We start from the raw sequence: 25,534 nt of genomic DNA, 5'->3' as shown, positions 1-25,534 counted from the left end.
GTAGTTTATTAACTGTTTAGTATCTGTGAAAGTGCACAAATGTGGGAAAGTGAAACAAAGCCACTGAACGTAACTTCTCGGGATCCTCCAAAAAGTCCACTAAAAAGTTTCAGTAAAGGACCACCATTTTACTGAGATTAAATTTTATCCCTTATTATCTCATCTCATTTCATTTAATTTCATCCCAGTTGATTAATGTCTCAAATTATTAATATTTATTTCATTTCATTTCACTCCATATTATCATTTTTCTTAAAAACAAGAACATAAAATAAAATAAGACTTGACTTAAAAGACTTAGTTACCAGGTCATAAAATCCCAAAAAAAAAACTGCGGCGCCGCGTCTGCGTCAGCGAGACTTCTTTCGTGAGACCAACACTTTAATGAGTTGAGAATTCTCAAATATAATAAGTGTATAATGTATGTTGAGAATCATACCATATTTCGGACTTTTTGGCGGGAGCGCGAGGAGTGAAGTTGTGTGATTTGTTTTTTTTTGTCTAATTAACGTTTCTTCAGGTTTAAATGTGTAATAGCAGTGGTTTATTAACTGTTTAGTATGTGTGAAAGTGCACAAATGTGGGAAAATGAAACAAAGCCGCTGAACGTAAATTCTCGGGATCCTTCAAAAAGTCCACTAAAAAGTCTCAGTAAAGGACCACCATTTTACTGAGATTATATTTCATCCCATATCATCTCATCTCATTTCGTTTTCATTTCATTTCATTTTATAATACTATTTTTCATAATATAAAAAAGCTATCATTAAAATTAAAATAAGACTTGACTTAAAGGTCTCAGTTACCAGGTCATAATACCCCTTAAAAAAATACCATATTTCGTTCGAAGTTCGAATGATGTCGTATTTACTTATTTACGCACGGGGGCTATTTGTGTATTTACGTTTATACGTTATCAACGTTTATTACAATGAGTAGTTCCTAATAAATAAAAAATTAAATATGTATTTACTAGATTTCAAATAATTCTTAATGTACAACTAATTTAGAAAAGAGTTTTAAAACAACAAAACAACAGTGCTCCTTAAATAGTGTTATTATTTATATAGTGTTCTTTGTTCTTGATTACAATGAATCTTGTTAAAGCTTTATTGTTTAATTTATTAAGTTTAAGTATAGGATTTGCGTATAAGCCTGTGGTTTTAATGCATGGAATTATGACTGGGAGTGGTAGTATGGAAATAATAAAGCATAGAATAGAAGAGGTAAGTCTAGATTTATTTGTGACCTTTCTTTGATAATAGGAAATATATCGTGACCTTGATTTTTTAATATCATAACAGTAAGGGTAAGATTTTATAAATAATAAAAGTAGTGGTAGATAAATTATTATTTCTTCAATTTGAAACTGCCACTGACTCCATCTATACTTTGTAGCAGTTTTAATAAACATGAAGCAAAATATTCCAGAAACATCCCGGAACAGTTGTGTACAACGTGAACAGGTTTGAGAGCTGGTCCAGCTTGGAAAGTATGTGGCACCAAGTTTTGGAAATTGGTTTGGACGTGGCTAACATATCTGCGTCACATCCTGAAGGAATAAATTTAATAGGTAAAATCCAAACGAGAATTTGAAAATAAATTTTGCTTTCTTAAATGCTCTAATCAAAACAAAAATATAATAACCATATTACAACAACATTATTTGATTGTGAGTAACCATAAAAATAGTTAATGCTGTTAATCTAATTATGTGAATTGGCTCTCTTAAATAATGGCTATCCGGTAATTAGAAGCAGAACCCAAGCCTGATTGGGTACTTCATGGCTTGACATACAAGGCTAAATTCTTAAGAGTTTGACTTAAGTACATAAAGTTTTTCCTTGTAGTGGCTTTGTTTCAATTAAAATAATTAAAACTCAATAAATCAATTCCAGGATATTCCCAAGGAGGTCTGGTAGCAAGAGGGATCGTCGAGACATTCTCTAATGTATCTGTTAGTACTTTCATATCACTTAGTTCACCACAAGCTGGTCAATATGGAGGTAAGGCATAGTAAGTAATTGTTGATATAAAAAATTTTACAAGATTAAAATGTGAAACTAATCTTAATTATTCTCTCTACAGCTATAATTTGAATAACCACTATGTAATCTCAATGAATACCTTGTTATTTGTTAGGAGAACTATGTGTTTAATCTAAACAGAAAGAACACATTTTTGAACGGGAATACAGTAGAATTAATTTACAACGACCTCGTTTATAATGACTAACCGCTTTTAACGACGATAATGATTACTCAAGTTAGGTTTCATAGTTAGGTACTGAGAAAATATAACTGTTTAGTGCGACTCTGTTTTAAGCGACCAACTGCTTTTAGCGACCCTTAATTATGAATATTATGATGATATGTCCGGTTAAAACGACGCACAATGTTTTGTTTACATAACCTACCAATACCTCGGCGCCCCAACTTCACCCCGCCCCTTTTATTGGCGCGTGAATCACAGTTAGTGCTTGTCACTTGTTATGAAAAGTTCTTAAAGCTCGACAAAATGAGTTCTATGAAGCGAAATTGTTTTACAATTGAAGAAAAAACGTGCAATATTACACCGAGTGGAAGCCGGTGAATCAAATGCAACCCTCGCAAAGGAGTTTGGCGTATCTCCTTCTTCAATATCAACAATAAAGAAGAATAAAGATAAGATCGAGCCGCTGTTTAACGCCAATGTTTTAAAATACAAACGTGTAAGGACTTCTACTCATGAGTCGGTGGATAGGGCATTGTTACAGTGGTTCAAGCTTCAGCGCGACTGGGGAATAACCGTGAATGTACCTCTGCTACAAGAGAAAGCAATTTTTCGCTATACAGTTAGACATGCAAAATTTTACATGCTCCATGAGTTGGATAAACATATCTTCTTAACATATGTACTTAAGAAATAATCCTGCCGTTTTGTACGTCATCCGGTTAGTACGACATAGTTTCGCCGGTCCCTTGAAGGTCGTTATATCCGGATTCTACTGTAATTTGAAACAATTCTTTCACAGCTGGTTTCCTGCACTTGGTGTTTCCGGGCTTGGTCAAAGAAACTGTCTATGAGTTGTTCTACTCGAAAGTTGGTCAGCACACATCCGTTGGCAATTACTGGAACGACCCATACCATCAGCCGCTGTACGAGACCTACTGCATGTTTTTGCCTTACCTAAATAATCATAAACAGTGAGTATTTTTATTAAATTTAGCTTCCGTCAGTATCAACAGAAAGGAATATATAGTTTTTTTTTTAATCCAGCTGCTTATTTCTATTGTTTGAAGTATGTGACAGTCTATGTATAAGGAATAAAGTATGAGTTAATAATAAATATTAACAAATTAGGCACCCTGGGTTCGAATCCTGCAGACAAGTACCAATTTACTATATACAACTGGAAATTAATGTAGTTCTGTAGTTAACATTGTATGAGACAGCTACCGAAAAAAAAACATGTCAAATAATTATACGATTTTTAATAATAAAAAAATTATAAAATATGAAAGCAAAAATTTTATTTCAATAATTTGATTGTGCTGCAATAAATGTTTGTGATTCGGCTACATTACCGTAATTTTGATGTGTCGTTCGTCGGTTCCATGGTGTAATGGTTAGCACTCTGGACTCTGAATCCAGCGATCCGAGTTCAAATCTCGGTGGAACCTGATCTTTTTCTGTTTTTATTTTGCATTTCCTAGACGACGGAACTTAATTAAATATAACTAATAGTATTTGATTTTTATATAGATATTTTTTTTGTTATTTTTTTCCTTTTAATATTTGAGTTCAGTACCTAAAGTTGATGAATTGGAACATCAAGATAAAACATTTATCAACGATAGAAAGAAAATTTTCAATCGCAGAATCTACCACCGGATCGGAAACGCGACCCACTGAGAAGTTCAGCCGAGAGACTGGACTAAATCTATTGTAAAATCGCATGTGCACCAATTTATCTCTCTACTATGCAACAAATACTGTACAAATACTTTACCGGTGGTAGGACCTCTTGTGAGTCCGCACGGGTACCACCACCCCGCCTATTTCTGCCGTGAAGCAGTAATGCGTTTCGGTTTGAAGGGTGGGGCAGCCGTTGTAACTATACTGAGACCTTAGAACTTATATCTCAAGGTGGGTGGCGCAAGTACGTTGTAGATGTCTATGGGCTCCAGTAACTACTTAAAACCAGGTGGGCTGTGAGCTCGTTCACCCATCTAAGCAATAAAAAATAAAAAAATAAAAATGATATGACATTTTGAAAATTCAGGTCGAAGAAGTCTGAAGAATTCAAAGCCAACATGCTGAGACTGAAGCGGCTGGTGCTGATCGGGGGACCGGACGACGACGTCATCACACCCTGGCAGAGCAGGTACGACGACATAATCGCTCGGTTATACGTTGTCTCTTTCTCTCGCGAAGCAAGTGACAAGGCTACTGGACACCCATAACAACACAAGAAAATATATCAAAATTTTTCTCATTTAATATGAACTTTTATCTGAAAATTAATTTTTTTTACTTCAAGTGAAACACCAATCTTCTGAGTGAATTGAATATTGGATGATGTGTGGTCAGCTCACCGTACATACTGGGACCTCTAGAGTCCGCACGGGGAGGTACTACGGCCCTGCCTATTTTATGCCGTGAAGCAGTAATGCGCTTCGGTTTGAAGGGTGGGGCAGCCATTGTAACTATACTGGGACCGAACTTATATCTCAAGGTGGGTGGCGCATTTACGTTGTAGACGTCTATGGGCTCCAGTAACCACTTAACACCAGCTCGACCACCCATGAAAGCAATAAAAAAAAAAAAAAACATTCTGGTTCCAAATGACTAGTAAAGAATTCGGCAATATTGAAGAACAATAGCCTAAAAGTTAGTTTATGCAGCATCTAAAATAAAATGATTATTAGGATTTTGTTCCCACACCGTTTTATTAGCTAATAAGAGTATGTTAAAAACGGACACAAGTCAGTACTCATAATGTTTCACACGTGACCGTTAGTAACGGCGCTGGCGTACGAAAGAGATGGCGAGATAAAACTTCATAAAAAAAACTTAATTTTTTTTCTTGTCACGTCAATTCTAAAGGTGCGATATGTTCTTCTGTCAGTCGGGCCAAAAAAAAACATTAGATTAAGGTTTTCCTTCTTTTTTTTTTCAGTCAATTCGGCTACTACAACGCCAACGAAACGGTCATCGAGCTTCGCAATCAGGAAATCTACAAGGACGACAAAATAGGACTGAAGAGTCTAGACGAGTCGGGCAGGCTACACGTCCTCAGCGTCCCAGGTGTGAACCATTTCAATTGGCACATGAACGTCAGCGTAGTCGACGACTATCTGTTGCCATATTTAGATTAGAACTTCGACATCAAAGACATAAGGTCGTATAGTAGTAGTAGTTTTATTTTTCCAACTGGAAAGGCAAAGGTGTCATAATACCATACAGCCTAATCAGAATACAGATATTAAATAAAAATGATAATATAAAGTTAAATGATATAAAATGATATGGGATGAAATATTTTATTATAATCTCAGGAAAATGTGGTCATTAACGGATACTTTTTAGTGGACTTTTTGGAGGATCTCCACATTGGTGCACAGATACCAAGAAAAACGAAATTGACGAAATAAAACAAATCATACAGCTTCACTCAAATCATAGCTATAATTTTCTAAATTTAAACAAATAAAAAAAAAACTCATCACAAAAAGTTCTGATTACGGGCTAGTTGTTATTATACTTCGCTCTTTAATGTCGAATAGTTTGACAAAATGTTTAGATGTAAGTGTAGCTCAATTCATAGGTAAATGTAGTTGTTGTAAGACTCGGTTGTGCAGTAGTTAGCGCTCTTGACTGTGGCGCCGAGGGTCGTGGGTTCGATTCCCACATCGGACAAATATTCGTGTAATTAATGCATGTACTGACTGTGTGTCTGAACGCTTAATAACATGTATATAAATAAATATATTATTGAACGTATGTATAATCCTTTTTTTAAATCAGATCAAACCAGACCTTTATTATAGTACACAGATAACATAGTTTCAACTTTTTGTGAGGTCATAATATAAATCTAAAGGTAACTTTATTTATGTACGTCATGAAGTGAAATTGGCCACAACACGTTTGTTTTAAAATACTACTCTTTGAGTACTATCGACTTTGTAGATATTGAAATTCATCAATTACCATTTTGCACATCTCTGTCAAACTCGACTTCACTACGTATGACGTCATTCGGGGTCAAAATGTACGGCGATAGTCCCAAATCATAGATTATACAGGATTCGCCGAATAGTAAATAAATATTCGGATTTTTGTTTGACCGGCTTTATGATACGCTCTAACGAAAAAAAAAATTTTTTTAGGAGTTCATTTATCAGTTGTGTTTATTCGAGCTAATTAATAGTCGCTATAAAATATAATAATAAATATAATGAAATGATTAATAGTTACGGAACAAAGAAAAGGAAATCGGTTCGTAGACAGAGTATAAAATGTTTTTGTCTCTGTCTTGCTTACTGTCAATGAATATTGTGTTTCTCTCATTTTAACATAGCAGCTTACTGTCGTATCAAATTCGGAAACAGTCCGCTACCCAAACGAAACCAAATTATAATTCTTAAAGTCCTTTAAGACTCATATTGAATTATTTATGTTTATGTCACATTTATATCGCGGCACCGCGTCCAGTGTGCGCTTAGTGCGAGTTTCTTAACGTTCTCGATAGCGTAAAAGTTAACTCAATTTTGTATAGACTTGGAACGTTGAGCTATGTTTGCCGCAAGAGGGCGCTGTTCCAACTGCATACAAATATGAGTTTACTTTTACGCTATCTAGAACGTTAAAAAACTCGCACTAAACACACATACCTACTTGGTCTCCGAAGCGTAGCGTGCTTAAACAAACAGATGTGCTTTCTTTAAGTGGATTTAAAATTTATTTCTGCGAAACGTTACCTTTGTCTGGAATACAGCGCCAGAAATCTATACTAATATTATAAAGAGGAAAGATTTGTTTGTTTGTTTGTTTCGAATAGGCTCCGAAACTACTGGACCGATTTGAAAAATTATTTTTCCATTAGAAGCCGACATTGTCCCTGATGAACATAGGATACTTTTTTTTATTTTTTTTTGGTTTCATGTGTGTTTTAATGTTTCCGAAGCGAAGCGAGGGCGGGTCGCTAGTTAGATTAATAAAGAAAAAATAAAAACTCGATTTACAAAAGTGCCAATAGGGTTTTTTTTTTTTTAAATTAACGTAGTATTAAATGTACTAATAGATACCGTAAAATGGGGCGATTAGGGACAAATTCCAACTTTATGAGCCATTTTAAGGTAGTTGTTGATGTATATAATGCTATATCAGGATCAAAATGATTGAGTCTTGGGGGCATCTTTGTTGTGTAATTTAAAATTATGCAACTAGCATTCCAGTTTAAGCAAAAAATGCAAAAATAGGTGTAATCCCTATTTACCCGAAAATTGCGGTTAATTGGGACGAAATGAGAAATTTGCTAGGGCTGGCACTACTTTTATTTTTATATATAGTTTTAATTTATTTATTTATTTAGTTGCACCAACAAAGTGATAATCAATAAAAAAAATTGAAAAACTGACAAAAGTACATGGCAGACATCACCTCAATTATAGGTGCAATCGACAGTGCATTAACAAAATATATATATATATATATATAGTGGGCTTTCTTAGAAACGGTTTATATTTCTCCGTTCTTGGTAAGTACTTAGGGGCTGATATTTCTATCTGGGTTAAGAGATTAGGTGATTAGGTAGGTAGATTAGGTTATTCCATGGATTAATCAGATGAATACCCCCACTCTGAACAAATATTAAATATTGTATTATGTATTACTTAGACATTTTTGTCCACCTTGAGATTTCATTGATCTTATTATATGTCTCTGCAAAATCGACTTACTTATATTAAATTGCTTATCTATTTCAATTAAAGACTTATTCCCAATTTCACTTCGAATAAACCAGATTTTTACCAACAAATTTAAAAAATATTGTTATAACTACATAGACAACCCTACAAACCTGTACCTATTTATACTTAGCTCGTTTCCATTTCACGTATTCTCATCCCAATTGACCCCTTTTTCGTTGTTATTTGTACCTAAGACGTCCCCAATATCCCTAAAAACAACAGATTTTTACATGTATTTTTATTTAATCAAATACATTAAAACCAATAACAACTGAGACTTTCCTTTAATATATATGCTGGTTCAAACACTAAATAACGTTTATAAATCATAGTCGTCTTCTATTATTATCAAATAAATAAAAGAGATCAAAGTTTCTAGCACTAAAATAATTACCACCACAGGAAGTTAATTTGAAACGCGATTTTTTATAAGTTAGCAGCTATTATCATGCATATTCAGAGTTGTTTTGTGAACTTTCAACATTCTACTATTAAACTACAAAAAATGGAAGATTTTGCAACGAATATAAAACTTATATTGAGCGTCGAAAGATTTTCCCGGTTTTTTCCCGATTCGCCTCTCAATCCCTAATCGCCCCATTTTACCGGTACTCGTAGATCTAATAGTGCAAAATATGTGATATATTTTTATGTAATTTTTTTATTAGTTTTTATTTTGTTTGTACAGGCAATATTTTCGATTCGTAATATTAAATATTACGTAACGTAACCCACTAACTTATACATATGTGTGGTGAATTAAGTAAATAAAAAATCTATAATTAATGTTTTAGTGGTCATACAATTATTAATCGATTAATTAATTGTCAATAAAGCTTTGAAAATCAACGTTTTAAATTATCGATGTGAAAGCTCTAAGACATTATACGCAATACAATTAAAATGTTTTTTTTTTTTTTTTTGATGGGAAACAATAACAAATTTTAAGGGTGTTTATTTAGATCTGATGAGTAATTAGATCTTGTTGAACTTAAATCCAGTAATGTAATCTTTGGTAGGATGGAGTGTGTCAAAAATGGATTACACTAACATAACTTTTCTCAATTAAAAATTAACATTTATATGACGTGACTTAAAGGCAAGAAATCACGTGACGTCTAATAAGGAAATAATATCCTGTAAATATTAATCTGTTTTTCAAAAAGTTAAAAAATTGTACTCATAAATTGTGCAATGCGTTTATAAGTGAAAAATAAATGTTTATTTTATACGACACTCTTGTGTTTTTTTTTTATTACAGTATTCTTTTTTTTTGTTTTTCAACGTTCTTGTCCATTCTTCTGATATCGTTTGGAACTTAAAAAGGATTTCGGTTCTTTTAATGCTGTGTATCGAATGTTTGATAAAGAATGTTTTTTTTTTTTTATTGCTTACATGGGTAGACGAGCTCACCGCCCACCTGGTGTTAAGTAGTTACTGGAGCCCATAGACATCTAGAACGTAAACGCGCCACCCACCTTGAGATATAAGTTCTAAGGTCTCAGTATAGTTACAACGGCTGCCCCACCCTTGTAGACGATGTTTTGTTGTAACTTTATTAAATGATCCCATCTTCTTTTTACCATAATTATGTGATGTGATTCTAGAACGAATACTCGCCATACCATACGCCGCTGGAATGAACTGTAGGCACAATTTTCCCGGGATAAGTTATATCCTTCAACCGAGGTTTGAAAGGACAATGACTTAGCTACGCCGCTGGCGTTGGCGATGACACTTTACTATCAGGCTGATCGTATGCCCATATTCTTGTAAAAGTAACAATTTGCGTTTTAATTTAAGCTTCAGAGAATACAAAGACCTTTTTTTTGGAAGTGAAAACTTCTTTAGCATCATTGTGATTTGAAAGTCGATGAAACGAAAAATCGACAGTAAAAAGAGATAGACACATAGATTAAACTTAGGAGAAAATGAGATAGGAAGCATTATACAGTTTCTTATAGTCGTGGTCCTTTTTAGGCTCTGCTTTGTACCTAATATTCGTACTTAATATATTCTGAATAAATCAATGTAATATTTACGAATAAAATGTAAAATAATTATCAAACTTTGTATCGCTATGATCATTACTAAAACCTACAAAATAAATATCCTCTTCCCGAAATTTTACATTCGCCTCATTATCTTGAAGCCAACATTTTTGAAGGTTTACCACGCGTGAATTGCACACATGTTTTTTTTTTGCTTTGTTCCTTTTTTTACGATATAAAGATTATTATCTTGACCACTGGACCACACCAGACGGTTTGTTTTAGTGTGGCCCGCGACGCATCTTTCAATCAGAAAATAGTTTTGGATACAAACAGTTTGTCTAAATAGAATTTTTTGTCAAAACATATAATCAATATTTGGTGTAATTTATTTTTATTCTTGTAACATTCCATTCCCACGACGTCATTTAAAAGCGAAGCTATTTTTACTATTATTTTTTTGAAAATATATTTTTCTGCGGGCCTCCATCTTTTGTAGTAAATTTAATTAGCCCGAAAAGGTATTGAGAAGTTATTGTGGTAGTGGTCAATAATGGTTCAGGGTGTTGTCGGAAGTGAGATAATTAAATAACACAACTGGTTAATCGGAGCGTTTATTCGCGACTGAACTTAAAAAGTAAAAAGCAACGGAGCTTGCGGGCGCAGCCGAATGTTATGACTACGAATAATTTTGTTTATATAACAAACTGTGTCCCTACAGTTCGGAGAGTCTGGCTTTAGGCCACGATGACTTCAAAACTATTTTTTTTTGTTAATTTTTTTTTATTGCTAGATGTGTGGACGAGCTCACAGCCCACCTGGTGTTAAGTGGTTACTGGAGCCCATAGACATCTACGACGTAAATGCGCCACCCACCTTGAGATATAAGTTCTAAGGTCTCAAGTATAGTTACAACGGCTGCCCCACCCTTCAAACCGAAACGCATTACTGCTTCACGGCATAAATAGGCGGGGCGGTGGTACCTATCCGCGCGGACTTACAAGAGGTCCTACCACCAGATAATTACAGATTAATACAGATGTGTATTAAATTTCGTTTTGCAATCATCTATATTGTTTGCTTAGTACATAATTAACAACAAACGTAGTTATGTTATGTACTAAATAAATAAAGATGATAAAATTTTAACCGTTAGTCATGAATGTTTTCTCTGCTTATCCTTATCTTATTCTATTATCTGGTTCCGGTTCGGCTATCTGTGGAGTTTGTACTATGAGTAGCTAGCGATAGAGCAAATGATGTATTAGAAAGAATTGAGAACACTGTTCTTTTTTGTATGTAGTCGGTTGAAATTAGATTAAAGTCAGTTGGTTCTCAAAGGTATATTGTAACGCCGGTAAGAGTAACGCCATCTATCGCCGAATAGCCGAACGAACATCGAAGGATCTAGTAAAATCTAGAACGCTCGAGAAGTACAACGCCATCTATTGTCAGATAGCGGACAGACACATCGAAAATACTCAACTTGTGAGGAGTGTTCTCGATAATTCTAGGGATGTGGTTATAAAAGCGTTGCAGAGATGGCACGCAGTTAGTAATCGGAACTACTCGAAGCGAAACAGCGAACGGATCACCTGAAGCGAAGCGGAAGAAGTGAATCAAGAATTTTAAAGTGTTTGTGAAGTGTTTTAAGTGTTCTAAGTGATAAATACAGTGTTAATTTTATATTTATCCCGAACCCCAGCGCGTAACAATATTATAGGCCTCGAACTCGTATGGAATCGTAAAAAGTGAGACTTAGTACACAGGTCTGAAGATGGGCGGCGGCATGAACGTGGTTGATGTCCACGGGCTCCGGTGACCATTTAACACCAGGTGGGCACGGAGCTCATCCACCGATCTCAAAAAAAAATTAAGAAGAATTATGAATTCAATGAACTGCGAATTATACACAAATTTAAATGTACCTACTAAACAATAAAGTCCATACTATTATGTGGTATGTACTGTGATCTAATTTATGTCGTAAAACTATCGCAAGAAACATTTTAAATCAATTTTCCTCGGTTGACTCACCGGAATCCTATTAGATAACACGAATGGAATTGTATACAAAGGGTAATGGCAATCGCGTTGATATCTACATGACTCTATTTTCTTTTTATTTATTATTATGAAAAATGTTATCGTCTTCTACGTACTGCAGCGTGGGTTTTTTTTTAATTGACTAAAGTATATATTATTTTGGATATTATATTATCAGTGTCGTGGATTGGAATACTCCAGAATGTGGGACTGTGTCTATATTCTTCTACTTTTTCCTTAAAGCAGTTTTTCTAGGTAGGTATGTATATTCTTCATTGCTTCTGACAATACGTCCAAAGTACTCGAGATATTTGCGTAGTCAAACGGTCAAGTTGCGTAGTTAATACAAGCAATACACTTTACTTTGAAAACAGTATTTACATTTCTTTATTTATCGAAAATCTTTAGTTCGGTCATGTGTCATTTACTTTTCAGACAGAGTCAGATAAGATTTAGACTAATCTATTCCAAGTTTTTACTACTACTTTACGTATTATTAAATGATATTGCTATTATGATATCGTTACAGAATAGCACCCACATTAGCGCGCATACCTTCCCGTGGTGCTCAGTCCTGAGTCCCTGTTTTTTTTGCATTACAAGCATTCCCTGATTTCTGGTTTTGGTTAAGGGATCCCGTGATCGGGTTATGCGTCATTTGAGAAGGAATGAATAAAAACGCTTTTATCTTCGTTGTCGCGAGAGAAAAAAACTGGACGTCGGAATTAATGAGATTATTGCGTTATTAGCATGGCTCACAGTAGGGAATGGATTTTTAGTTTAATTTTAATTAAACATTTGAAAAAGTTTAACATTACAAAAATAAAACAAAACACAACAACACACTGAAGTTGTCGTGGCCTAACGGTTAAGACGTCCGGTGCATTCGTGTTGAGCGATGCACCGGTGTTCGAATCTCAGGCGGGTACCAATTTTTCTAATGAAATACGTACTCAACAAATGTTCACGATTGATTTCCACGGTGAAGGAATAACGTCGTGGAAATCAATCAATCATAAAAATGAAACCCGCAAAATTATAATTTGCGTAAGTACTGGTGGTAGGACCTCTTGTGAGTCCGCGCGGGTACCCACCCGGACTCACAAGAGTCCACCACCCTGCCTATTTCTGCCGTGAAGCAGTAATGCGTTTCGGTCTGAAGGGTGGGGCAGTCGTGGTAACTATACGTGAGACCTTAGAACTTATATCTCAAGGTAACCACTTAACACCAGGTGGGCTGTGAGCTCGTCCACACATCTAAGCAATAAAAAAAAAACAGTTTAATTAAACTCCGTCTCTTAATGAAAGCTCTACGATTATTTAGGTAATAATCGATGTGACCACTTAAAATCAAGAGGGGCGTGAGCTCACCTAACTTACTACCTAACTTAGCCATTAAAATTTTGCTAAACAAAAAATCCCTACCGAATGATAAAAAACATTATCACTAAATAATATAGATGAGATATACGGTACAATAAAAAGTCCCTCATGTTTTTGTCTGTCCCATAGATTTCATCGACAGTTTTTGATAAGTAAGTTTGAAAAAAAAAGGAATTTAATTACATAAAAATGTGTTATTACAAAAATACCTGCTGTTGTATAAGTATATATTTTCCGAAGATAATTTCCTAAATGTATCAAGTATGAAAGAGATCGCTTCTAGCCATAATACCGATGATTGCACCGGCTTATCTTTCTTGTTCTGTTTATCTGTATTTATCAGAGTACAATTTATTTCTTATTTTGATTGACGTACATCATTAACATGAGGTTGAAATCTCAATTATCGTGGAACACGTCTACATTTATTAAGTTATGACGCAAACGGATTTTAGCTTCTTCGAGAAACCTACTTAAACACTGATTTATTTGAAGGCATCGAATAACGACATACGTAAGCAAAAACTTGTAAATAAGCCAACAGCTTACTTAGATCACAATAAATAAGGCTGGAAATTCCTTAATTCCGTTGCCTTAATGCATAATGGTTTTAAGAATTGAAAAACGTCAATAACACAATGCAAAAATAACAATTTGCCGAAACCCGCGTTATTTGTGCTAACAGGTGCTATATTACATTTTGATTTGGAAGCATAGTATTATTATAATAAACTAGCTTTAGCCCGCGACTTCGAACGCGTGGAATAGTTCACAAATAATGCTTTATTTTAGAACAAATTTGGTTAACATAAAAATCGTTATAGTGAGCCAACCTTAACACATAGACATATACTGTCGCGAACTTTTTTTAGATCTTTTAAAGGGGAACAATTCTGTCATACATTATTTTAACGAAACTTTAACCGCTTCTGCAGCGCACGCAGCGGATGCTCTCAAAAGGAAAAAAAAACCCGATTTGGAAACATTCTTTATTGGTACTCCGTTTGAATTGGTCTTAGCGTCATGGTATATAGCCTATAGCCTTCCTCGATAAATCTGACTGGGCTATCTGACACTGAACGAATTTTTCAAATCGGACCAGTAGTTCCTGAGATTAGCGCGTTCAAACAAACAAACTCTTCAGCTTTATAATATTAGTCTAGATTAGATCAAATACACTGACGACACTAGCATATTTGCACCAAGTGAAGAGAAAATGGCAATTCTGCCGAACACGGCTCTTGCTAGGGTTCGTGTTAGCAACGTCATCAGATTTGAGCCCCGTGAGCTCACCTACTAGCCCGGTGACGCTGATGTGGTCTCTCTAGACCATCAACATAGGTAGGAAAAAAAAGGAAAATAAATAAATAAGAGCATATGAGTAAGTTCTTTTTCGGAGGAGTTTCTGAAATGCATTAAGTAACCCTAAACACGTATCTATGGTAAGAATCATTACACCTGTTCCTTTTCTTTTTATATATATGTGTATGTGTATGTATATATGTATAATATTCGCTTACCTATTTTGATTTACTCGTATAATCAGCACCGCTATTACTAGTTTTAAGATACTCCTGTAAAAAACTCTCCACGAGACAGGCAGTGCCTAGTGTGGGGAGTTTTTAGCAAACTGTTGTGTGTAAATGTTTTCAAGGTTAATACATTATTATTATTATTATTATTATTAAGTTAAGATGATCGATCCTTTGGGGATCAAAATTATGTATCATTAGAAAAATCTGTAACCAAATGTATGAAAATTGTGAGAGGGATTCTCTTCATAGTCATGTCAAATGTAAATCGAATTGTCACGTCTGTGTATTTAGTAATCGGTGGTATTTCGTGCACGTGCTCAAAGGCAAGTAATCTGTTGCGTGTAAAGTTACTGATAAATAAGGTACTGTACTTAGACCTTGTTTACATCTGAAGCCGTTTGGTAAACACGTGTAAGCAATAACAATGGTCTACAGGGAATTTTTTGGTTGCACATTTAAAATGACTCATTGATTAGATGATACGAAGTTACAATTTTGAGTTAGTGAAGTGCAATGCCCAAATTATTCGTTTAAGTTATAGAGGGTTCGTAATCGTATTCGTGAAAGCGTAACAAACAAACTTACATTCACATTTATATATTAGTAGGGATTACTACTACTATAATATATTACTATAGGCGGCAAGTTATTTCATATGAAACATCGAGAATTACTATCGCGAAGTTTTTTTTTTATAACTGTAAAACTTTGGCACGTGACACTCGTAGTACCTAATATCAATAAAGTCACAAGTTACAACCAACAGTACCTTAATTTCAATCGAAATAAAAAATGTTATTACTGGTGGTAAGACTTCTTGTGAGTCCGTGCGGGTGGGTACCACCACCCCGCCTATTTCTGCCGTGAAGCAGTAATGCGTTTCGGTTTGAAGGGTGGGGCAGCTGTTGTAACTATACTTGAAACCGTAGAACTTATCTCAAGGTGGGTGGCGCATTTACGTCGTTGATGTCTATGGGCTCCAGTAACCACTTAACACCAGGTGAGCTGTGAGCTCGTCCACCCATCTAAGCAATAATTAAAAAAAAGACTCCTAATGACAGCGGCGCGCGGGGGACAATGTGCGCGCGCGCTTATAAAATGGTCGTGCATTCAACAAGAACCATTCTTGGATTCTCAGCAACCGAGAAAACACACGGCTTAAACACCAAAAAAGTATATTTTATATCCGTACATAATAACATGTGTTCCAATTTCAATTTAAAAATCGTTCTTAAGTTATTGTGTTGTAATTTATTATTTATCCCTCTAGTAAACATGGACAATAACAATAATTTTGTTGGTAACAATACTAAAGTGACAATGGAGACGAACTCGAGTCTTCTGAAAGTAGTCGGAAACAACTGCGTCATTTATGTTCGTACTAATTACGGCGACATCGAGGTGGTCGGCAACAATTGTCGGGTGGAGGTGACGAATAACTACGGGATCATCCACGTTGTGGGCGCAAACAGCCTTGTGAACATCAACAAACGTTGGAGAGGCGACAGCGTTCAGCTCCTCGGGGCGAATTGTAGGCTGATCGTTGCGGGGAAGCTGATGTCAGCCCCGTCCTACGAAGCCCAACTGTCGCCATCCAGCACGGACCTGGACGACGTTATTGAACCGATTTTCCCATTCGTGATGCGGTGAATAGCGATGAACTCAAATGGATTTCGCTTTTGTGTGTTAAACAGTGAAAGATACGTGGCACCTTCAATGACTTTTGATGTGGTTTCTGTGCTTTAGGTTGCGGCTCGAGGTTATGATGTAGATGGGTCTGTTTAAATAAAGGCGCTTTTTTTTGAAAATGTTCGTTTTTTTATATTTACACATCTTTTAAGTAAATTAATTACGTCACAGAATAGATTCTTTTCGGCAAGCATTTTTAAGCTAAACAATTTTTTTGTAACTGTATTCATTAATTTAATATAGGAATAGGAATTCCCAATAATATTAAATAGGAAAGAGGTTTCTCTTTGAACACAACATGTCATATAATTAGAGCATTTTTAGTTTAAAAAAAACAGTCAGAGGTCGATGTGTTTCCTGATTCCTTATTTTTGAGAAAGATAACAGAAAATCGAGAAAAATAAACAATTCATCGGTTAATCAGTGTACTGTACTTTATTATGACATACTAAGCTATAACGCTTTGTGAAATAGATAATATTATTATCAGTCTAATAGTAACAATAGCGTGATCATAGGTCAATGAGGAGATTATCCAAAATCAAATATACCCATACGCGAAACCGAAGGCAGCAGAAGTGTAGCAAAGTATGTGTCAGTTACTACAATACAATGAGGACTCGGACCTCAAGTATTTTATTTTATTTTATTTTATTAGGAAGACAAACAGTGAACTTAAACTATATAAACTCTAACCTTACAACTAAACACCATTTAAATGTCTCCGCATTTAAATAACTACAAACGATTGGGGCGTCGCCTCGCCTAGAATTAAATAATTAAAGTAAAACGTAAAACAAAAACAAAAATAAAACAGATTGAGAAAATAAAAAAACAGAAAAACGTAGTAAATAGAAAATAATTAATTAAATATTTGCATTCAACCATCGACTGACTAATGTTCTCCTAATACTCTTAGTAGAAGTGTTGAAAATGTCCAGTTCAGGGAAGTCAGCTAGAGCATTGAAACTGTTAGCGGCTCTTATAAAGAATGCATTACGTCTGTAATTTGTACCACCACGAGGTACTCCGAGACGAGATGATTGACGGCTCTCGCGCATTATGGATCTCGGGGGCACCCTTAAACATAACAACGATAGAAGATAAGACGAGTCCACCTCAGACTGAGCTATTTTGCTATAAAGAACAATATCAGCTATCCTACGTCTTTCCTCCAGTGGAAGTATGTGATGCCTTCTACATCTCGTCTCGTAGTCGGGATCATACACTTTAGTTTTAAATTGAAGAAACCTCATGAATTTGGTCTGTATGGTCTCCAATCTATTTATATAAATTTTATATCGCGGATTCCATACCTGCGAACAATACTCTAGGATACTGCGCACATATGCACAGTACAGCACCTTAAAAATTTTAGCACTAGTAAATTGCGCACCAAGCCGCTTGATAAAACCTAATGATATATAGGCTCTTTTCACTATATTGTCTATATGCTTCTCATAAGACAGTTTCCTATCATGTGTTACCCCCAAATCGCAAAATTCATCTACATTTGCCAGATTGGTTCCTATAAGCTGATATGTGAACTTAACAGGTATAGTCTTATGTGTGAAGGTCATGGCAAAACACTTCGAAACGTTGAGGTCTAATTTATTAAGATGACAATATTCCTCGAGCCTTAAAAGATCCTCCTGTATCATCTGACAATCATTGGAAGAGTTAACTTTTCTATAAACTTTTATGTCATCCGCATACAAGAGGAAGTCCGAAGACCGAAAACATGTACCTATATCATTTATAAAGATATTAAACATCAACGGGCCGAGCAGAGACCCTTGAGGAACACCAGAAGGGATCCCTCCCCACGAAGAAGCATGTCCGTTGACCACAACCTTTTGTGATCTATTTTCAACATAAGAAGAAAACCACCTGAAGAGACTACCATGAATTCCAGCATTAAAGAGCTTTTGTAGCAGAATCGTGTGATCGATGCGGTCGAATGCCTTACTGAAATCAGTAAAGACAGCATCAACTTGACCACCAGAATCCATATTACGTGTGAGATATTCCGTGAAGGTAACTAAGTTAGTGGTAGTCGATCTATTCTTCAAGAAACCATGTTGTTGCGCTATGAAGGTAGGCTTTAAAAAAGCGTACAACTGTGAATACACAACTCGTTCAAACAGTTTAGCAAATAAGCACAATTTGGATATAGGCCTATAATTTTTATATTTTCTTTATTGCCTTTTTTGTGAACAGGTGTTATGAACGCAGATTTCCAGATAACAGGTACGATTCCTTCATGAATTGACCTACGGTAAAGTATGACCAAAGGTGCAAGCAAGTTCTCAGAACACCTAACTATAAATAGGGGTGGAATCCTATCAGGACCTGCTGCTTTTGACAGATCTAAAGCCTTTAGCAGTTTCAAAATCTCAGCCGGATCAATTTCAATACTGGATATGCAGTCAGAGTGTGCAATGTTTGTATTAACACCCAGGACCTGGTCAGCAGTACTGTGATCAGCCGTAGCAGTATTAAGAAATTTGATTGGAAGTATTCACAAAAAAGATTACAGATAACATCCCCGGAGTCAGTTGTTTGTCCTTCGTATGTGAGAGTAGAAGGAAGGTTTTTGCGCTACCTTTGTTAGTTTTAACAAATCTCCAGAAGAACTTAGGATCCTTTAAGATAGAACTTTCGACCGACGCGATATAAGCTCTATAACAATCATCTTCCAATATTTAGCTCTCTTACGGAGGAGAGAAAAGGTTTCATAATCGTCAGTATTGCTGTATTTCTGGTATTTTTTCAAAAACTTGTATTTTTCCTTCAAAACTTTTTTTAACGAGGATGTGTACCAGGGTGGGAACAAACTAGGAGCATAATACTTTCGAGGAACGTGCTTATCGATTACGTCATATAAGATCTTATAAAAATTGTCGAGGGCCTCGTCAATGGAAAAATTTAGTAAAAAGCTGTCCCAGTCTATATCCGCAAGTGACGAGTTAATAGACTCAAAATTTCCAGAGTGGAAGCAATACTTTAACCTAGGTTGAACTATTAACTGTTTTATATCAGTTAAAGACAGAAATATATTCAACGATTTATGATGAACATCCTCCTTCACTAAAGGGTCGTCACAAGCACTGATTTCAAGCTTTGAGTTCGATAAAACCCAATCAAGTACCCTATTATTAGTATTATAAAAGTAATTAAATTGATAGAAATTACATTCTGCCAAAACATCAAAAAAGTAGATTTGCGCATTTCCACTAATGCCCTGTGGCTGTGTAAAATCTTCGTCAGTGTCAAAAGACCATTTGATATCTCTCATATTAAAATCACCGGTAACTATAAATGTATCATTAGGGCATGAGTCCATTGCTAGAGAGAGTTTGTTTGCAAAGTTGGTTAGCTGAGAATTGAGGATGGATGTAATGTGCACTGCGTAAACCCTGTCCCGCCGTCTCAATAGCTCCGACTGGGTTCCCGCCCGGTCCGGGGTAGGGCGCCGGCTGTGAGCGGCAGGAGTTTTTAGTGAGGTTCGACTCCCACATACCCTACCTGCCGTGCGGGTGGGGATCCGGCGATTTTCTCCTGTGGAAAAAAAAAAAAAAGCTGAGAATTGAAGTTGTGGCCAAGTTTTTCATCACATAAATAGAGGGAACAAAAGTGTATATTTACAACACCACGACTTTTAGTATTGAATATCACCGTAACCCATATATCCTCGGCAGAAGACGACCATTCCGGGCGGCGCGACGCCGTAAGATCGCGTCGTATCGCTATCAGTACGCCTCCACCATAAAATTCATTTGTAACTATATAATTTCTATCCCGTCTAAACACAATGTACCTATCATCGAACAGCTCACAGTCACCAATACTATCCATTAACCAAGTTTCCGTGATTAAGATAACATCATAGTTATTAAGTAGGACATTTCTTTTAAAATCAATTGTTTTGGTACGTAACCCTCTAGTGTTTTGATAATAAATACTAAGCTTTACATTAGCCATTTGATAAGAATTTTGATACAATAGCTGAAATAAATCGAAATAAGCAATTTTAAATGTAATATTATAAACAATAATAAAGAATAATATAAATTGATTTTAATAAACATACCAAGACAATCATTTTCACGAACAAAGTAATTCAGCAACACAAAACGATATTGTAGAAATAGTAAATACTCAAATCCTAAGAGTAATACATTTAACAAATAAAATTTAATTTTAATATTGTAAGAATAGGGTAGTAAAAAAAAACTTACATGGCATCGCACACGATCGCTCGAGCACGATCGGTTCACACTTATCAAGCGATAATGAGCGGAACCGAAGTAGCAAAACGCAAGCGATAATGTGCTCTATGACATGGCTAAGCGACGTAATGCATAACGATAAACGTATGAATATAACTGAACTTACGTACCTGAACTGGATGCACGCTTCGTAATAATAAAAATATAGGTATTAATAATGCGCGAGGTTGCATGCGGCTCTCATACTTTTAACAGTTGACTTCTTATTAGAGCAAAATTTAAAGAATAATGAAGAGAAAATAAATTTTGTGTGATAAAAAATACTTAATAAAAAGAAATATTGATTATTATTCAGGTTATCTTCTTCAAATCCCTTTCCTCTTTTATAAAAAATATCAGTGACGATGTCCTTGGACTCTGATAACCACCAACTTTAAAAAAACTTTTTTACTGGTGGTAGGACCTCTTGTGAGTCCACGCGGGTGGGTACCACCACCCCGCCTTTTTCTGCCGTGATGCAGTAATGCGTTTCGGTTTGAAGGGTGGGGCAGCCGTTGTAACTATACTTGAGACCTTAGAACTTATATCTCAAGGTGGGTGGCGCATTTACGTTGTGGATGTCTATGGGCTCCAGTAACCACTTAACACCAGGTGGGCTGTGAGCTCGTCCACCGATCTCAACAAAAAATTTGTAAGAATTAGGAAATCAATGAACTGCGAATTATACACAAATTTAAATGTACCTACTAAACAGTAAAGTTCATACTATTATGTGGTATGTACTGTGATCTAATTTATGTCGTAAAACTATAGCAAGAAAAATTTTAAATCAGTTTTCCTCGGTTGACTCACCGGACTCCTATTAGATAACACGAATGAAATTATGTATATATAAAAGGTAATTGATGGCAATCGTGTTCATATTTACAAGACTTTCTTTTATTTTTATTTATTATTAGGAAAAGCTTTATCGAATTCTAAGTACTACGGCGTGGGCGCGCGGGTTTTTTAATTGACTAAAGTATATAATATTATTATTTACATTTGTCGCTCAGTAGTGATAAGTACTAGTTTTCTTTATGTTATTGTCATATTTGTTTTGTAAATAAAATTTAAAAATCGTCGTGGCCTTAAGGATAGTACGTACGGTGCATTCGTATCGAGCGATGCAATTTCAACCAATACTTTTGACTTTGAAAACAGTATAGGTACTGAATAATTACACTTTTTTATTGATCGAAAATCTTTAGTTCCGTCATGTGTCATTTACTTTTGACAGAGTCAAATGTGTTCCGATTTTATAATGATCATCATTGTACTCTCAGTTTAGTCTCGTATGTAACTACTGGCTGGTTTAAAAATTTTACTAATCCATTCCAAATGTTTACTTCACTTTACGTATTATTAAATGATATTGCTATTATGATATCGTTACAGAATTGCACCCACATAAGTGAGCATACCTTCCCATGGCGCTTATTCTTTTTGTTTTCTGCATTACAAGCATTCCCTGATTTCTGGTTTTGGGGGATCTCGTGTACGGGTTATGCGTCATTTGAGAAGGAGTGAATGAAAACGCTTTTGTGTTCGTTGTCGCGAGAGAAAAAAACTGGACGTTGGAAATAATTATATGTATCATTGCGTTATTAGCATGACGCTCATAGTAGAGACAATATTTGTGGTTTAATTTTAAATTCCGTTTCTTAATTAAAGCTCTATTATCATTTAAGTAATCATCGATAAAAGTATATATTGATGGTGGGGCTTGTACTCGCCTGCTTTCACCATGTGATCACTTAAAATCAAGAATGGCTACCTAACTTAGCCACAAAAATTTTGCTAAACCCAAAATTCCTATCGAATGATAAAAAACTTTATCACTAAATATTAAAGATGAGATATATACGGTACAATAAAAAGTCCCCGCTGTGTTTATCTGTAAGATAGATTTGATCGATAGTATTGTGATAGGTTAGTTTAAAAAAATGGAATTTAAGTACATAATAAAAATGTTTTATTACAAAAATACTATCGATCGTCACAGAACTACATACATACCTGCTTCTATACATATTTTTGAAATTTACTTCTAAATACTTCAAGTATGAAAGAGATCGCTTTTAGCCATTATACCGATGGTTGCACTTGGCTTATCTTTCTTTTTCTGTATATCTGTATTTTTCAAAATACAATTTATTTCTTATTTTTATTGACGTACATTGTTAACATGAGTTTGAAATCTCAATTATCGTGGAACACGTCTACATATTAAGTTATGACGCAACCGGATTCTAGCTTCTTCGAATAACCAACACTGACAGTGATTTATTCGAAGCTATCAAATAAATCGCAATAAACGAAATACGTAAACAAAAACTTTAAAAGGTGCCAACCGTTTACTTAGATCACAATAAACAAGGCTGGAAATTCCTAAATTCCGTTGCCTTAACGCATAACGGTTTTCAGAATTTAAAAACGTAAATGACACAGCGCGAAAATAACAATTTCCCGAAGCCCGCGTTAGGCGCGTTATCTGTGCTGACAGATTCTGATGCTATATTTCATTTTTACTTGGAAGCAAATCATAACTAATACACTTAAAATATCGAGTATAGTGTCGTGACAAACTGTTTATAGAACTTGGGGCTTTTTTAGTAAGCGTAAGATTTAGAAGTTTTTTTTTGTGAAATTACACTGCACACCACAAATCAAATTACGCAAGCGCATAAGTTCATACCGAGAATTATTAGTGTTTTGGGATTAACTTCAATAGAGTCATAAATATCTTCACTCATTCACAATCTACAGATTTAAAAAAATAATCAGGTATTTATTAGAATACGCTCGCGATCACCCGACGGACGCTGCACCTTAGTTATAAATAAATAGCTTTAGTTTGTTGAAAATTAAAAATATTTTAGTGTTGTTTTGTAATTCTAAATTTGTAATTCGGTGTGTGTTAAAAACTTACACAAAACGATATGCATTTGTTATCGAAACACGAAAAATATTAAAATCTTCCGAAAATCATATTAGGTTAGTTTTTTTATTTTTACATGCAAGCATTTTGATTTAGCAAAAATTCCGCTGGGATGCATAAATTAGTCTCCTGTAGACACGGGCGATCCTGCCACAAGGCTTCGTGTTAGATTGGATGTACATATTATTATAATAAGAACCAAAACCAATCAAAACCAAAGTATTTGGTAATGATTATTACGATAACAATAATTACTTAGGCTATAAACATTTCACTATTTTCCACTCCCGTGAGTACTTTATTGTGGTTTTAGCTTCGAGAACGATATATTTGTAGCATTTAAATAAGTTATTAATTTGTTTTTAAATCATCATCATCAGCCTACATACCTCCAGGACGACCGCGATTTCTAGCAGATCCTTTGAGTTCTTAAACATACAAATATATTAGTCTACCTATGTACCTGGTAAAGTGGTTATCAGAGCCGATGGAGATAGATCACAACACGAATGCCGCTAACCACATTGAGACATGAAGTCTGAGTCTCAATAGTATGACCGGAACGCACGATTATTTTGCGCGATCGTGATATCTAACCAGACACAATACACCTAACCACCAGTATGTGTGGTTTTATTTACATCTTTTAAAAAATATATACCTTATTTAGTTCTGTGAATGGTTATTTTCGCTGGCTAACTATACACGAGACCTTAGAACTTAGATCTCAAGGTGGATGGCGCATTTACGTCGTAGACTTCTATGGGCTCCAATAACCACTTAACACTAGGTGGGCTGTGAGCTCGTCTACCAATCTAAGCAATAAAAAAAAATTAAAAGTAGCTGCCTAACCAGGTCTGATGAATCACCGTCGGTCGGCCTCAACGTCGACGTGGAAGCCGCGGTGTAAACGGTTCTCAAAGGACGCCAATGACGTGGAAAAAGATTAAATTGACAACAAACCATTATCTATATGTCGTGGATAACGACTTTTAGTAATATTAAAACGGTGGTTTTGATTATTATTTTAAGTGATGAAATGTTGTTTTGATAAATATCACAAAATGAAGGGTAGACTCCGTAACGCCACAGTATAAAATGGCGGTACGTGGACAGAGTCGTGGCATTCCGTGTCAGACAGTCATTCCGTCCGTCTCAGTCAGTGAGTCTCTGACAGTCAGTCAGTCAGTCAGTCAGTCGGTCTGTCGGTATGTGCAACGAAACTGTCGGTTTATCCTGTCATTGTGAAAGTTGTGTGTGTTGAGTTTCAATAATTATTATTCAAAAGGTTTTATTGACTTTTTATAAACTGAGTTCAACCAAATACGAGTGAAGACGGAAACTACCGCTTAGCCATCCCTGGCGCCGCCTACGACATATATATATATCGACGCTTGAAAGGCAAACGTGACTAAGCGACAATGCGTGAACTTTACAGTAGACTAATTTAAAATTGAAATACCCGAAAACAAAAATTATTTTAACGAATCTAGCTGTAGTAGAATCTAGCTAGTAGCTGTAGGATTGAAATTATTTTAATAGACCTAGTAATATATATTTTTTGCGCATCGAATATGGTTATTGCCTATCATTTATGTACAAAGTAGCTATTGTCGCTTAGTCATGTTTGCCTTTCAAGCGTCGATATATATATAAAAACTCGAGAACGGCTGGACCGATTTGGCTAATGTGGAAGTCCAAAGAAGGCTTAAAAGATAGA

General features: G+C 35.3%; 2 protein-coding genes and 1 non-coding gene across 3 annotated transcripts; all 3 read left to right on the top strand.

Annotated features, from left to right (window-relative positions):
• Window positions 1-447: 447 nt before the first annotated feature.
• On the top strand, window positions 448-9,194 carry Ppt2 (palmitoyl-protein thioesterase 2). Its single transcript, XM_028182599.2, has 6 exons — window positions 448-1,226; window positions 1,432-1,573; window positions 1,899-2,006; window positions 3,014-3,185; window positions 4,265-4,366; window positions 5,162-9,194. The coding sequence occupies exons 1-6, from the start codon at window positions 1,092-1,094 to the stop codon at window positions 5,358-5,360; spliced, it is 858 nt and encodes a 285-aa protein (XP_028038400.1). The 5' UTR covers window positions 448-1,091; the 3' UTR covers window positions 5,361-9,194.
• TRNAQ-CUG (transfer RNA glutamine (anticodon CUG)) lies at window positions 3,591-3,662 on the top strand. The gene has a single exon. It is a non-coding gene; the product is annotated as a tRNA-Gln (tRNA).
• Window positions 9,195-16,027: 6,833 nt separating the features above from the next.
• LOC114249133 (uncharacterized) lies at window positions 16,028-16,721 on the top strand. The gene has a single exon (XM_028182606.2). The coding sequence runs from the start codon at window positions 16,114-16,116 to the stop codon at window positions 16,561-16,563; it is 450 nt and encodes a 149-aa protein (XP_028038407.2). The 5' UTR covers window positions 16,028-16,113; the 3' UTR covers window positions 16,564-16,721.
• The last annotated feature ends 8,813 nt before the right edge of the window (window positions 16,722-25,534 follow it).

Source organism: Bombyx mandarina, chromosome 04 (assembly GCF_030267445.1).
Source record: "Bombyx mandarina strain Sakado chromosome 04, ASM3026744v2".
In the NCBI taxonomy this organism is placed as follows: Eukaryota; Metazoa; Arthropoda; class Insecta; order Lepidoptera; family Bombycidae; genus Bombyx; species Bombyx mandarina.
Note: the sequence above shows the minus strand (reverse complement) of the source record. Positions and strands in the feature narration are given on the sequence as shown.